General features: G+C 58.6%; 1 protein-coding gene across 1 annotated transcript in view; it reads right to left on the reverse strand.

Moving 5' to 3' along the window:
• The window catches only part of SLIT1 (slit guidance ligand 1), a 58,788-nt gene that overhangs the window by 7,198 nt on the left and 38,166 nt on the right, over nucleotides 1–13,424 (reverse strand). Inside the window, exons 5-24 of the mRNA XM_051616722.1 lie at nucleotides 8,390–8,461; nucleotides 8,191–8,262; nucleotides 7,704–7,775; nucleotides 7,321–7,484; nucleotides 6,773–6,920; nucleotides 6,198–6,269; nucleotides 5,866–5,937; nucleotides 5,684–5,755; nucleotides 5,419–5,562; nucleotides 5,123–5,286; nucleotides 4,984–5,007; nucleotides 4,379–4,523; nucleotides 4,165–4,239; nucleotides 3,791–3,934; nucleotides 3,374–3,517; nucleotides 3,086–3,252; nucleotides 1,888–2,020; nucleotides 812–880; nucleotides 355–426; nucleotides 93–164 (exon numbers count right to left, since the gene is read on the reverse strand). Coding sequence (XP_051472682.1) covers nucleotides 93–164; nucleotides 355–426; nucleotides 812–880; nucleotides 1,888–2,020; nucleotides 3,086–3,252; nucleotides 3,374–3,517; nucleotides 3,791–3,934; nucleotides 4,165–4,239; nucleotides 4,379–4,523; nucleotides 4,984–5,007; nucleotides 5,123–5,286; nucleotides 5,419–5,562; nucleotides 5,684–5,755; nucleotides 5,866–5,937; nucleotides 6,198–6,269; nucleotides 6,773–6,920; nucleotides 7,321–7,484; nucleotides 7,704–7,775; nucleotides 8,191–8,262; nucleotides 8,390–8,461 — 2,097 coding nt within the window. The remainder of the gene's footprint in view (nucleotides 1–92; nucleotides 165–354; nucleotides 427–811; nucleotides 881–1,887; nucleotides 2,021–3,085; nucleotides 3,253–3,373; nucleotides 3,518–3,790; nucleotides 3,935–4,164; nucleotides 4,240–4,378; nucleotides 4,524–4,983; nucleotides 5,008–5,122; nucleotides 5,287–5,418; nucleotides 5,563–5,683; nucleotides 5,756–5,865; nucleotides 5,938–6,197; nucleotides 6,270–6,772; nucleotides 6,921–7,320; nucleotides 7,485–7,703; nucleotides 7,776–8,190; nucleotides 8,263–8,389; nucleotides 8,462–13,424) is intronic.

The raw sequence follows: 13,424 nt of genomic DNA on the forward strand, positions 1-13,424 counted from the left end.
GCTCCAAGCAGACACAGGGGACAGGAGGACACAGCCAGCAGCAGAGAAGGGGCCAAATGGGGCTGGGAGCAGGGCTACAGGCAGGTACTTACAGCAGCCGGAGGGAGCGGAGGCCCTCGAAGGCCAATGGAGGGATGCACTGCAGGGAGTTGTAGCTGAGGATCCTGCAGAAGGGAAGGAGAAGGCAACACAGTGCCGGGGGCACGGCTGTGGGCATTGCTGCACACTCTCCCCACCCACCCCAGAGGTCAGCTCCAGCTCAAACCACAGCTTCACCCATGGGAGACACTGGTGTCCCCAGCACCCCCCATCTTCGGAGTCCCGTAGGAGCAATGCCACAGGGATCTCACTTACAGAGTAGTGAGCTGGCTCATGTTGGTGAAGGAGGAGTTGCTCAGGGAGCTGATCTTGTTGTTGCTCAAGTCCCTGGAAAACAGAAACCCCAGGGGTTGGAGCCAGCTGGGCCCTGTCCTCCCTCACTGCTCCCCCGCCTGCTAAGCTGCAGTAGGGTGTGAACAGCAGCACGGCACAGTCTCCAAGGGAGCAGCAGGGCTGTCACGCAGGGTGATGGCAGCAACACCACTGTCCCCCCTCTGTCCCATGCCCAGCTCCAGAAGAGGCAGTGAGCACCCAGGGACTGAGCATTGCTGCCAGCCAGCTGTGCAGAGGGTGGATACAGAGGGATGTCGGGGGTCCCTGCACGCTGTCAGGTCCCTCCTTAGGATCACAGACCACAAGTACAGCCCCTGTCCTTGCTCACAGGTTCCACCTGTGGGACTGGCTGCCTGAGCTCCTGCTCCCAGCTACTTACACAAGCTGCAAGTACTTGAAGGTGGAGAGCTGCCCTGGGACCTGAGTGAACTGGTTTCCATCCAGGTAACTGCAAGGGAGAATGAAAGAACCTTGGAGTGGCTGAGAAGCAGGATGTCCCTCTCTTTGCCCTCCCATTTCTCCTATGCACACCCACAGACTCTGGGCTGCGAGGAGTTATTTCCAGCATCAACTCCCTCGTGGTGCCCAGAGCCCACAGGGCTCTTGAGTAGGTCCCTGACCTGGCATGCAAGCACATGAGCACACCCAAGGGCTCTGCATGTGGGTTCCTGGGGGCAGCCTCTCAGCAGCCTGTGTGTGACAGCACAGCCAGCCATGTGCTGCATTTACACATCCAACATGAGTGTGGGTGGCTGTAACCATTCCCAAGGAATGTGTGTGAGAGAATGGAGGATATGGAGAGAGGAGGGGTATGCGAGACAGTAAAGGGGTATGAGGGGGTGGTCTACATATATGCATGTGCACAACCAGTGCCTATATCGCCTGTACACAGGACTTGCTGCATCCCAGACAGGTGCAGGGACTGGGTACAATGAGCATCATGCTGTCCCTGCACAGCCAGACCCAGCTCATCTGCTTGGGTGTCTCCCAGGCAAACTGCATCCCTGTGTGCTCAGAGCAGGCGCTCCAAGAGCATCCCCGCAGCCATGGGAAGAGGTGACAGAAGAGAGGGGTCTGGGAGCTGGAAGAGCCAGGGTGGCCCCATCCATATGGCTGAAGGCAGACTTCTGCGAACTGCAGCTGCAGGGGGTGGCTGTCCTGCACTGCCCCCTCCAAAGAGCAGAACAGAACCCAGCTACTGTGACAAGACCCCATACAGATCATCCTTGGTAGCCCTGGGGCTGCAGGGAGGGTCTCACTGATCCCCTTGCTGGGGTCATGGCTGGGCAGGAGCCCTTGGCCAGGTGGGGGTCCTGCTCTCACTACTCAGCTGGGATTGAGTTGTTGGAGGGTGCATCTGTGCTCCAATGGCTCTCCACAGTGGAGAACACACGTCCAGAGCCGCAAGCTTGCTGGAAAGCAGGGGGAGACCCTGGACACCTGCCCACCACTCACAGCTCTGTGACATTCTTGGGGATCCCCTTGGGCAGGGCCTTGAGGTGCTTGTTGCTGCAGCGGACGACAGTGTCGAGGCAGGTGCACTCCTGTGGGCACTGGGGCCGGGGGACGCAGCTGGTCTCCTCCTGCCCTGCACAGGGGACAGAGAGAAAAAAGTCAATGGGGCCCAGTCTTTGGGCACAACATGAGGCTGGACTTGGTGCCTTATGTCCTCCAAGAATGGCTCCCCTCCCACGCTAACCACCTCCACTAGCCCCCAAAGCAGGGTGCTGCTGTCAGCCCCAGCGCAGCTGACAGCCAGCAGCACCAGAATTGCTCCTGTGTCCAGAAACCACCTGCCCCACCAGGATGGATGTAACCAGCCAAAGCTGCTCTGGTTTTCACAATTTTCAAGCAAAAACACAGTTTCAGGGGTGGCAGAAAGGAGGGCACAGAAGAGGCACAGCCCTGTAAGTCATTCTGAAATGACCTTCACCTGTCTCCCAGACCCAGGCTAGAGGGAGAGGTGCCTGCACCAAGCAGCCAGAGGAGCCAGCGTTGCTCCCCCCTCCCCACCGCAGCACCAGGCTCCTGCAGGAGAGGCATCCCCAGGACAACCTGCCACTAGGAAAGGCGCAGGATGCAACCCTTCAGTCTTTGATGTGGTGGAGGAGGAAAAGCAGAAGAAATTATGATCTGTTTGCAAATATTCTCCAGAGGGCTCAAAAAGCTGTTCTAAATGTAATAAATAAATAAATAAAGGCTTTTCTCTCCACACGCACACTCTCCGCCAGCTCCGTCTGCCCGGCTCTGGCATGTGTTGGGGCTGGGAAGAGAAGGAAGAGGAAGCAAGATGAATTTTGGTGGGCTTTGCCTACACACCTGCTCCTGCCAGCACCCAGGGCACAGTGTTTTTTCCAGCACAGATCTGCCTACATACAAGGGACACACAGTTTGGTGGGTGCAAACACCCCTTCTGGCTTCAGAGCAGCTCCTGGGTATTTGGGTGCAGTGCTAAGGGCTGGGTACCATGAAGGGAAACTTGTGCATTGTTAGGGGAGGGTATTGGTGGGCTGAGGGACACCCTGAGCTACCAGCTCGTCCCACGGCACTGCCAGACATACTGGGACCAGGGATGATGCTGGTACAGGGAGCATGGTGCTGGCTTAGGAAGAGCAACCTGGTTCCCCCCTCACCCGTGGGGCCCATGAGTTACCTTCCTCACACCTGAAGTCAGGGAATGCCACATCCTGGAGCGGGATCTGCCGGAGGAAGTCAGGGTTTTGGCACCGCGGGTTCCCTGTTACAATCTTCCTCTTGCGCAGCCAGTCCCCCAACCAGGCCAGCTGGCAGTTGCAGTTGAAGGGGTTGGCGAGCAGGTTCCTGCACACAGGAGGGAGTCCAAGGGCATTACCTGAGCATCCACTGGGCAAGGGGTCACCCTACAGCCCGTCACCATGCTGGGGACAGCTTGGGAGCATGCCCCCTGGGGCCCAAGACGTACAGTGTGGAGAGGGACTGCAGCGTGTCGAAGGCGCCCGGTGCGATGGTGCTGATCTGGTTGTCGTACAGGGAGAGCAGGCGGACGTTGCGCAGCCCCGTGAAGCTGTCGTTGTGGATGCAGCTGATGCGGTTGTTCCTCAGCATCCTGTGGAGGGAAGGGGACAAGGGCACCTAACAAACTGGGTATGGGGGAAAACCCACCTAGGTGGGTCAGGGCTCTGCCCACCTTGCTGCTGGGCAGCAGGATTAGCCTGAGCCAGTCAAAAAGCAGCAGTAAAAGGCACCCCCTGCCCCAAATCTGGATATGGCCAGAGGATGGGTGTGTTGCTCCTGAGCTGGCCCTGCAGCTCAGACAGGGTGGGGGAACAAGGAGCAAGGACATTCCCATCCATGAGCTCATGGCAAAGAGGGGACTCACAGGGTCCTCAGCCCATCCAGGCCCCTGAACATGCCACTCCGCACCGACTCCAGCTGGTTGACAGTGAGGTGCAGCTCGCTGACAGAGGATGCCCCCTCGAATGCCCCATCCTCTATCTCTGACACCTTGTTGTTGCTGAGGTTGCTGTGGAAAAGGGAAAGCAGGCTGGGATGAGGGGCTCTGTCCTGGCCACATCCTGAACCCAGCCTCCTCCATGCCCCACAAAGCACTCCATGATGCCCAGTCCCTCAGGGGACCCTTGGGTCAGGACACGCCCCCCCATTTCACACCAAAGGCTGCCCAGACATCAGGATCTCATGTGCATTCCCAGACCCCAGGCTCTCTTGATGGGGCTGTGCTTGCCCAATACTCACATTTTCTTCAGATGTGGGAGCTTCTTGAAGGTGCCAGTGGCCTCCAGGATAGAGATTTCATTGTTGTTCAGGCGCCTGGTGTGGGCAGTGGGTAAAAGAGCTCAGGAGATGGCTGCAAAGGGCCTGGCACAGACCAAGCCCTGAGCCAAACCCCAGTGCTGGTGATACTGCAGCTGCAGTAGGAAAAGCAGGGTAGGAGGGAGGAGGGTCTTACAGCTCAGCCGTGGACTGCGGGATGCGCTCTGGGATCTTGGTGAGCTTCGCGTTGGAGCACTCGACCACGCCAGATTCGCAGCGACACTTTGGGGGGCAGATCATGTCGCTGTTGCACTCACTGTTCAGCTGGTAATCCTCCGTCCCTGCACACCAGCAAGGGCAGTGTGGGCTCCCAGGGTCAAGGCACAGGGGGGCTACACCTGATGTCCCCTCCTTTGATCCTTCCATATCCCCAGCTGGTCTCCATATCTTTCTCAGATACCCCCATCCCAGCCACAGTACCCCTCTATGTTCCCACAGCAGACTATCCAAAGGGATATTTGTCCTGGGTACGTGAGGTGCTGCACTGCCCACCACCCTTTCCCCTCATGCAACAAGAGCCAGACCCCAGGGACACCTCTGTGCCCAGATGGATATTGGCACAATGGGAGATGCTGGCACACCATGGTTCCCAGCAAGTTTTTTTACTGCAGCACCTGGGAACTCAGATGGGAAATGCAGTGTGGTCCTGCCAGGACAGACCACAGGGCTCTGGCATAACCACCCGCAGGCAGCCTGGCCCAAAGGGCACCATGCACCCACAGACACAGCTCTTCCTCTTACCTGGGATGAAATACTGCTCTTTGGCTGTGGAGAAAAAAGCGCATCAGCACCCTGAGCACATGGACACTGGGATGGGGCAGGGCTGAGGACAGCTGTGCTGGAAGGCATCTGTGGTGGGGTCAACAGGGACAGCTCTCACCTGAGCAGCGAAACTTCTTGCTCTTGATCTGGCCGATGCGCTTGTTGGCCAAGCGCCGGGGGCTGGCACAGCGGGCACCGCTGGTCTCGATGGGGTTGGCACGGAGGAAATCTGCCAGCCACTTCAGGTTGCAGTCACAGACAAAGGGGTTCTGGGCCAGGTGCCTGTGCCAGGGACAGCAGGTCACACACCACTAGGGACAGCAAGTTACTGCCAGCTCCATCCCCAGCTACCCACTGATATTCTTCCCGCTAGGTGCCCACCCACATGGTCACTGGGGCGGTGTAGGCACTCACAGGGTCTGGATGGCCCGCAGGGAGGTGAAAGTGCCCTTGGCCAGGCTCTGGATCTTGTTGTCGTAGAGTGAGAGCAGTGACAGGTTCTGCAGGTCCTGGAAGGCATCTGCCCGCACACAGTTGATCTTGTTGGCATTGAGAAGCCTGGCAGGGAGGGAGGGAGGTGAGTCTGAGGACCTCCTTCCATGCACCATAGGCACTGGGGACCTCAGCCCCACTTTCTGGTGTCCCAACAGAGCATCCCACCCAGCCACCAGTGCCTTACAGTAGCTGCAGGGCAAAAAGTCCCCCAAAGACGCCCCTCGGGAGGTCCGTGATCTTGTTGCCATACAGCACCCTGGGAGAGAAAGGTTGTTGTGAGAGAGATTTGGGGAGCAGTATGGAGGACAGCTCAGGGGGTGCACGTCCACCCCACCTCACCCCACACCTCCCAGTGCAGGCACTTACAGTGAGTTCAAGGAGCGCAGCCCCTGGAAGGCATCGGGGGCGATCTCTGAGATCTGGTTGTTGCTCAGGTCTCTGAAACCCAAAAAGAGGTGTCCTGGTCCCCTCTTCTTCCAACCCATGCCCCCACCCTCCCACTGGGTCCAGGAGACCACCCCTAGCACCTGATATACACAGCTGAGGGTACCCAAGACCCCATCTCAGTGCTGCCACGTAGGGCACCCATGTCACAGCAAGTGCCCCGTGCCCGTTGGAGTGGGCGGCTGTGGGCTCCCAGCAGTGGCCAGCAACATGAAGGGTGCTGAGGGTCAGGATGGTGGGGGCTGCACACTTACATCCTCCGCAGCTTCTTGTATGGGGAGAAGGCACCTGGGGGGATGGATTTGATGCCGTTGAGCTCCAGACGTCTGCAAAGGGAAGGAAGAGAGATGAAGGCTGCAGAGCTGGCCAAGCCCAAACGCCACATTGACAGGGCTGGGGTCCTGTCAAGACCCCCAGGCTTGCAGTAAATTACCCCAGCAGAGTGGCACCATTCACCCTAGGGACAATTTGCATCCTGTGGTCAGGGCTTTCTCCATCAAGGAGGGGTGCCATGGGTGGGAGGACTGTGCTGGCTGGGGTGAGGGGAGCACCTCCTCCCCCCCAGCACCCTGGGGGCCCTGCTGCCTCCCATGTGCTTTGTGTACCATCCCAGCAGGGGCTTTGCACCATAATTGGATTCCCCTAAGGAGATTATATATCTATTTACATTTTTAATGCAGCTAAATCCAGGGCTAAATCTGCGCAGCATGGGAGAAGGGCAAAGAAGGCCTGCCACCCCACAGGGTGGCTGAGCTATGGGGCTTGCCCCATGTTCCCAGTGCCTCCAGCCCCTCAGAGCCTGGCAGTGATGGTGTGAGGCCATACTCACATCTCCGTCATGGTTTCAGGCAGGTTGGCAGGGATGGCTGTCAGCCCCTTGCCCCGACAGTCCACGATGCCATTGCTGCAGGTGCACATGGCTGGGCAGGAGCCAGAGGACAAGCTGCAGAGCTGGGCATGTGCCGAGTCCATTTGTTCTGTTGGGGAAGCAGCCAGCATGGGAATTGTAAAGGGGCTGGGCCACGCGTGTGGGTGGCAACAACCCCAGGAAGGGACCCTAATGACAGCGCACGGTGGTGGGACAGCTTATGGCACCCTTGTGTAGGTGCACAAGGTCCTGGCATACCCCAGCCTCATGTAAAAGGCACACAAGCTCCATGGGCACAGACTCATGCACCTTTTGTCACACTGATAGGGTGGTGTTGTCCCCACACCAGGGACAGTGCTGACCTGAGCTGAGCCCACAGTGTGCATCCAGGCTCTGAGCTGGGACATGTGATAGGGAGTGGAGGTGGGCTGCATCAATGGGACAGGTTTCATCCTCCTGACCTGTGTGTGTCCCTCTCCTGGCTCCCACCACCTCCCTGTCCCCCTCACCAGAGCAGCTGAACTCATTCTTCTGTATCTCAGCCACGTTGAGGCCACGGAGCTGGGCTGGAGCAGCACACTGGGTGAAGAGCCCGATGGTGGGGCGCTGGCGCAGCCACTGCGAGAGCCAGGCCAGGTGGCAGTTGCAGAAGAGGTGGTTGGAGTGCAGGCGGCTGCGGGTAGATGGGACAGTCAGTGGCCACAGGACAGCTCCTGGCTACCCCCCTGCCCTCCAGCTCATCCCAAAGACTGGGGGCACTCAGACAGGGACACAGAGGAGCCCTAGAGCACCTGTGGCATTGCCAAAACCACCTTACTTAGCAGCGATTGGGGATGCACTGCAAGGGTGTCCCCTTCATCCCCTCCAGCCCTCCCACTCCCAAGGAACTCACAATGTCCGCAGCTTGGGCATGTGGTTGAAGCTGGACACGGGGATGGATGTGATGTTGTTATTATTCAGGGTCCTGCAGGAAGATAGAGGGGGGCAGGTGAGGGTGGTTAGGCCACAAATGAGAGCTTGAGATGGTCCAGGTGGCACCAAACCCCTGGGAGCAGAAGCACCCACCCATCCCCAGCACAGGATGGAGAGACAGAGAGGCGAGGGATGGGGACAGTGCAAACCCCTGGGCAGGGCTTGCTGTCCTTTCCAGGCTTCTCCACCAGCTGCAGACAGATGCACTCCTGAGGCAGGATCAGGCCTTGGAGCACAGCTCCACAGCAGTGGTACCAGACCCCTGCTCAGCCCCTCCTTGGGAGAAGGGTGAGATGGCATGCTGGGGATATCCCTGCAGCACCTTGGTGAGCAGGGAGCAAGCAGGGACACCCTCACCCTGCGGGGGCTTGTGGGCTGGAGGCTCCAGCCAGCTCCTGGCCACTTACAGGACCTCCAGCCCACGCAAGGCACGGAAAGCCCCATCCTCGATGCAGCTGATCTGGTTCTTATCCAGTTGCCTGCAGGAGAAAGACAGAGGCAACATTGCTGGGACAGTCCAGGCAGAGAGTGACTGGTGGCTCCTGACACCTCCAGCCACCAGACCCAACCCCAGACTCCCCCATGCCCATCCCTGTCGAGACTCACAAGTTCTTAAGGTCAGTGGCCCCACGGAAAGCTTTCCTGGGGATGGCCTGGATGAAGTTTTCACTCAGATCCCTGCAGAAGAAAGAGGCAGGAAGGAAAATGAGCAGAGCTTGCTAAGTACAATGCCCTGTGGGACCAGGGTGCCCACAGGCAGGGGCATGCCCTGGCACTCAGTGATCCCTGAGGGGCTCTGGGAAACTAAATTGGCTAATTTGGTTGCCCACTGCCCTGCTGTCCATCCTGAGGCAAGTTTGGCTCCATCCATGGTGGCTGCAGGTGGCTGGGGATCCCTGAGCACTGCTGTCTCGGGCTCTGACAAACAGAGCAGCAGGGCACAGCTCTGGGAAAACCTTCCGCACTTAAATACCTTGTGACTGCTATAATTACAGGACCCTGCTGATTAACTGGTAATTACACTTCATGGTTCCAGCAGGCATTCCCATGGAGCCTGCCCTGCACTTCAGAGGGCACAAATAATCGGGTCATTAATTACTTCATCACTGTACAGCACTGCCCGTGTCATCGCTTGCTCTGCAATGCTGAGGCGTGTGGGGCCAGCGAGGGCCCTATGTCTGCAGGGCTGGCAGTGGGACAGGCACCCTGCCACACCTGGGCTCACTTTTAACAACCATGAAGACCAAAAATCTCACTGCAAAGCAGTGCTCAGCCCACTCCATCCTCGGGGGACCTGCCCATTGTATTTGTGCCTCGTGGCTTCTGTGCTGCCATTTGCTTTGTGATCCCGAGAGCCAGGAGCTCCTCTGAGCTCAGAAGGTGCCTACATAGACTGTTGCCAGTCCCACACCAGCACAACCCTGCTCCAGCCACCCATGGGACAGGAGGCCGTCCCCAGTTCATTCCTGGCACAGGGAAACTGAGGCACAGCACTTGTCCTGTGCAGCAAGTCCATGGGTGAGCGAGGAGAAGGACCTGTATAGATTAATCAGGAGCAACCTGCATGGATTAATCACCCCTTGGCACTACACAAGCCATACCGATACCCTCATCCCAGCCCCAAGAGGTGGTACAGGTTTTCCCTGGATGCTCACCAATGCTCACCAGCTCTGGTTCAACATAACAAATGCAGGGAGCAGAGGCTGGTGCATCGCTCTCGGTCATTCCTGGGGTGACAAAGCACCACTGCTTGGGCAGAGGAAGGGAGAGGTTGCTCCTGGAAGGGCTCAGGCACCAGGAAGAAGTCCAGCTCAGCTCCCCTGCCAGCAGCCGGGAGCGCAGCAGGCGCAGTTTCACCGCTACCCACGCGGCGGCACTGCCAGGCTGCCCTGCCTGCTCTGCCCGACTCCTGCCGAGGATGCTCCAACCGAGCACCCCCGGAGGGACTGGGGTCTCCTCGCACTCTCCAAAAGGGAAGGACCCGACACTTCGAGCAACCCACGACACCCCTGCAGATGCAAACTCCCCCTTCTTATCCTCTGCTGGGGAGTCAATGCACCCAGGGATTCACAAGAATTGCACTGACCTTTCAGAAAAATGTAGCATTGCCCCAAATTCCCTTTTCCCTTTTGGCTCCTAGAAGAAGGAATCCCCTAGAAAACTTTCCAGAGAGACTCCCAGACAAAGTTCACTGCATTCAGTGCGTTTCACTCCCTCTTGGCAGCTGCCTGTCCTCCAACATTACACTGGTCACAGTGGGGCCAAGGATGAAGGCACCCGCCACACTTTGATACTCTGCACCCCCATCCCAGCCCCAGCCCTGCCTGCCTGGGCAACTCCTGCCTGCAGCTTGACTGCTTCCTCCGTGGAAATCTCGCTCGTGCTTCTCTGTTCACAGCACATGGGAGTCCCAGCACGCCCAGGGAGTAAACCCAGGCGTCTGTCTGCAAGCTGCTCACTTACAGCTCGCGAGGGAAACACTGCTAGAAGGTTGCAACTGACTTTGCAAGGCTTCTCCCCTTCACAGCTTTTTGTGACAGTCACCAATGAAGTGCTGCCATCGGGGGTACTGAAGCCAAGAGGGACAGACGCTGGATGTGAGGGTTTCAGCAAGACGGTGGCACTGGGCTTACATTGCCGGCACAGTGACACAGCTGACAACACCAGGACAAACACATGCTTTGCCTGCAGGATCCTTGGGCCCTGGCCTTGGAACAAGGCACGGCCTCTTCCCTCCTGGTGTTTCATAGCTCCCAGCTATGTTTTCTTTACACTTTGGCGCTGAAGAAAGAGCAGATGGCACAGCTTCTCCTCGCTCCGCCGCGTGGCTTGCGGCGCCCTCAGTGCCTGCGCCAGTGCCACCTCAGACCCTGCCAAACACAAGTGTGCTGCTGCCATCACATGTGGAGTGCCAGCTTGCAGAGGCGACCACAAGCACTGACAGCCCCACTGGGGACCAGCCAGCGGACAGGCACAGAGAAAGGGGAAAGAAAGCAGTCCCTGCCCCATTGTCACAGCTGCCCTCTCTGTCTTTTCTGGTTTCACTTCCAGATATTTTCCTAAAGCTCCAAGTTTAAGAGTTCCTCATTATTGAATCCAGAGGATGCCCAAGCAGCCAGCCCATCCGCTGTGCTGCCATTCTCCCATCCCTGTGCCATGGGGACCAGACAGCTTGAGTTTCTCCCCACAGGGTGGGGAGAAGGCTCTGGTGCAGAAGGCTCTGGTAATTCTGGGGATACAAAGAGGGAAGGATTACAAGGGTTGAGCAAGTGCTGGGGGACACATAGTGTCCACCCTGCGAGTGCAGAGAACAGAGCCAGATGTCTGTGCTTGGGCAGACCCTCTGTGGAGGCTGTAGCACACATGCATGCCCAAACTGGAATCTCTCAGCAGCCTATCTGCAAAGCAGGACCCCCACTTGCTCCCCAGGAACCCACTGCATTTCCTGGCCCAGCTCCACTCCAGACTCCTTCTGTCCCAAGGCTCACCTCCCACGTGGGTTCCTGACTCAGCAGATGCCTGTTAATTAGCAGCAGCCAGCTCCAGCCCACAGCCGTGCAATGGGGAGAAGAAGGGCACCCACTTTCCTTCCTTGTACCCAGCCAGCCTATGTCAACACAATTCCCCACTGGCTGGGCAGCACGGGGGGTGGTGGTGGTCAGGGATTGGGATTTTGAAGATTTCCCTGCTTGGATCTTATACCCCACTGCACACAAGATGGTTGAAAGTTAAATACCTGCAGCAGGTCAGGAGGTGCTGGCACTGTCTCTCCTGACAGCCACCAGTCCCCAGGGAGCCTCGGCAAGGAGCCAGGCACAGGGAAACGGCTTCCTGGGGGCTGGCAGGGACTCGGTGGCGGGAGCCAACCCCCCCAGCGCGCTGCACCCGAGCAAAACTGTTGGACATGGCTTCCCAGTGGGGAGCCCACTCAGGCAGACAAACCCCGCCAGCCTTAATCTCCCCGGCAAGAGCCCGGCGGGCCGGAGGGCGGGCGGGAAGGAGGGGGCCACAACAGGGCTGCGGCGGCCGGGCGGGGAGGCCGGGGCTATTACCACGCTCTCATTCTTTCGGCTAATCCTGACTTCACACTCTAACCTGATTGAGCCTTGTTTGGCGAGCCGGCTCCTCGCGCCGCGTGAGGGGATTAGGGCCGGACGCAGCGGGGAGGTAATTGCTTCCCAGCGGTGCTGGCCCCGCGTCCTCCGGGCCCCCCGCTGCCTGCCAGGAGGGCTGGGGCGGCCTGGCAGCCCTCCGGCGCTGCGCTCCCCTCGCCACGCTTGGCAGAGTCCGCCAGGGCTGCCTCTGCCACCAGTGTGGAGGTCCATCTTGCCCAGTGCCAGCAGCCACCAGGGTATGTCTGTCCAGGTGAAAGTTGCAGCCCGTGTCGTGTCCCAGCCATGCTGGCGAGCGCTGCAGAGATGCCACGGCAGGCACGCAGCTTTCTGCCCCAGCAGTGCCCGCACAGCCAGGACCGGCTGCTGTCTCCAGGCAGGTGAAACACAGGGGGCTGCTCCCCTCTCCAGTTTGCTTCCTCTCCAGCATCCACACTGAAAACTCATTAGCATCAAGTAGTCTTCCAGATCCTCTCCTACTCACTGAGGCATATCAAAGGCCACTGCTCCCACAAGGAAAATGCTTGTCCCTGCTCACAAACTGGGTGCTTCCCACAGCAGCTCCACTCCACCAGCACCAGGAATAGCTGCTGCAGGCACCAGCTCAGCCACAGCAACTATCCACGAAGTCTCGAGCAGATGCGGCAGCTGCCCTTGCAACCAAAGCCACATAGCCCTGGGCAGCACCAGCATTTCAGGCAGGGATGGGTGCTCCCTGAATCCTAGGAGGCTGTGCCAGGCTGCAGCCAACACTTCCCCAAGCTAAAGAGCCTGCCAGGGACTAACCAGCAAGGACCACAGCACCAACAGCTGTTACGTAGCCTGGTGTCCCTTGGGTCACCCCACACATGCTGTTCATCCCAGCACAGCCTGCCCAGTGCAAAGGAACAGGCAGAGTCACGGCTGCCCTGCCAGCTGTTCATGCCACTGCCTCCACCGCCTGACAGGTGACAGGAGTGAGCTGAGGGGACAGAAAGACTCCTGCATTACACAAGATCGATAGACTAATCAGGACTCACATTAGTGGCTGACAGCTCAGAGTGTTGTCCCCCCCCAGGGACTTTGCACTCCCATTTCTGACTGTAGGGCAGGAATGGCTGCACCCACTGCTGGTGCCAGCATCAGCACCCACAGCCCCATGCTGGGGATACAAGTGTCACCCCCACATTCCAGCCGCAGGAACCACTCAAGATGCTGGACTTGAGTCCCCTATGCTGCCCAGACCCAGCATGCAAGGAGGGGTGTCCTGGATGGGGAGCTGCTCACTGGAGGTTGGAGACAGCTGCCTCACTGCTGCATTAGCAGAGTGCCAGGGTAACAAGGCAGAGCTTTTCCCACCATGTTGCCTGCCCTGGTTCCCAGCTCTGGCATAAGCAGGACCCCACAGCCCTGTCTCAGGTTCAGGCTCCTGTGGTGTGCTCCCAGCATCACTTCAGGCTGCTTGATTTTTAATGGGCTCTACTGGCCCAGCTGCCAGCACCACTCCACCCTTGCCAAGAAGGACTAGATAGACCTCCCACCCCTCCACC

This window comes from Apus apus, chromosome 4 (genome assembly GCF_020740795.1).
Source record: "Apus apus isolate bApuApu2 chromosome 4, bApuApu2.pri.cur, whole genome shotgun sequence".
Lineage (NCBI taxonomy): Eukaryota > Metazoa > Chordata > Aves > Apodiformes > Apodidae > Apus > Apus apus.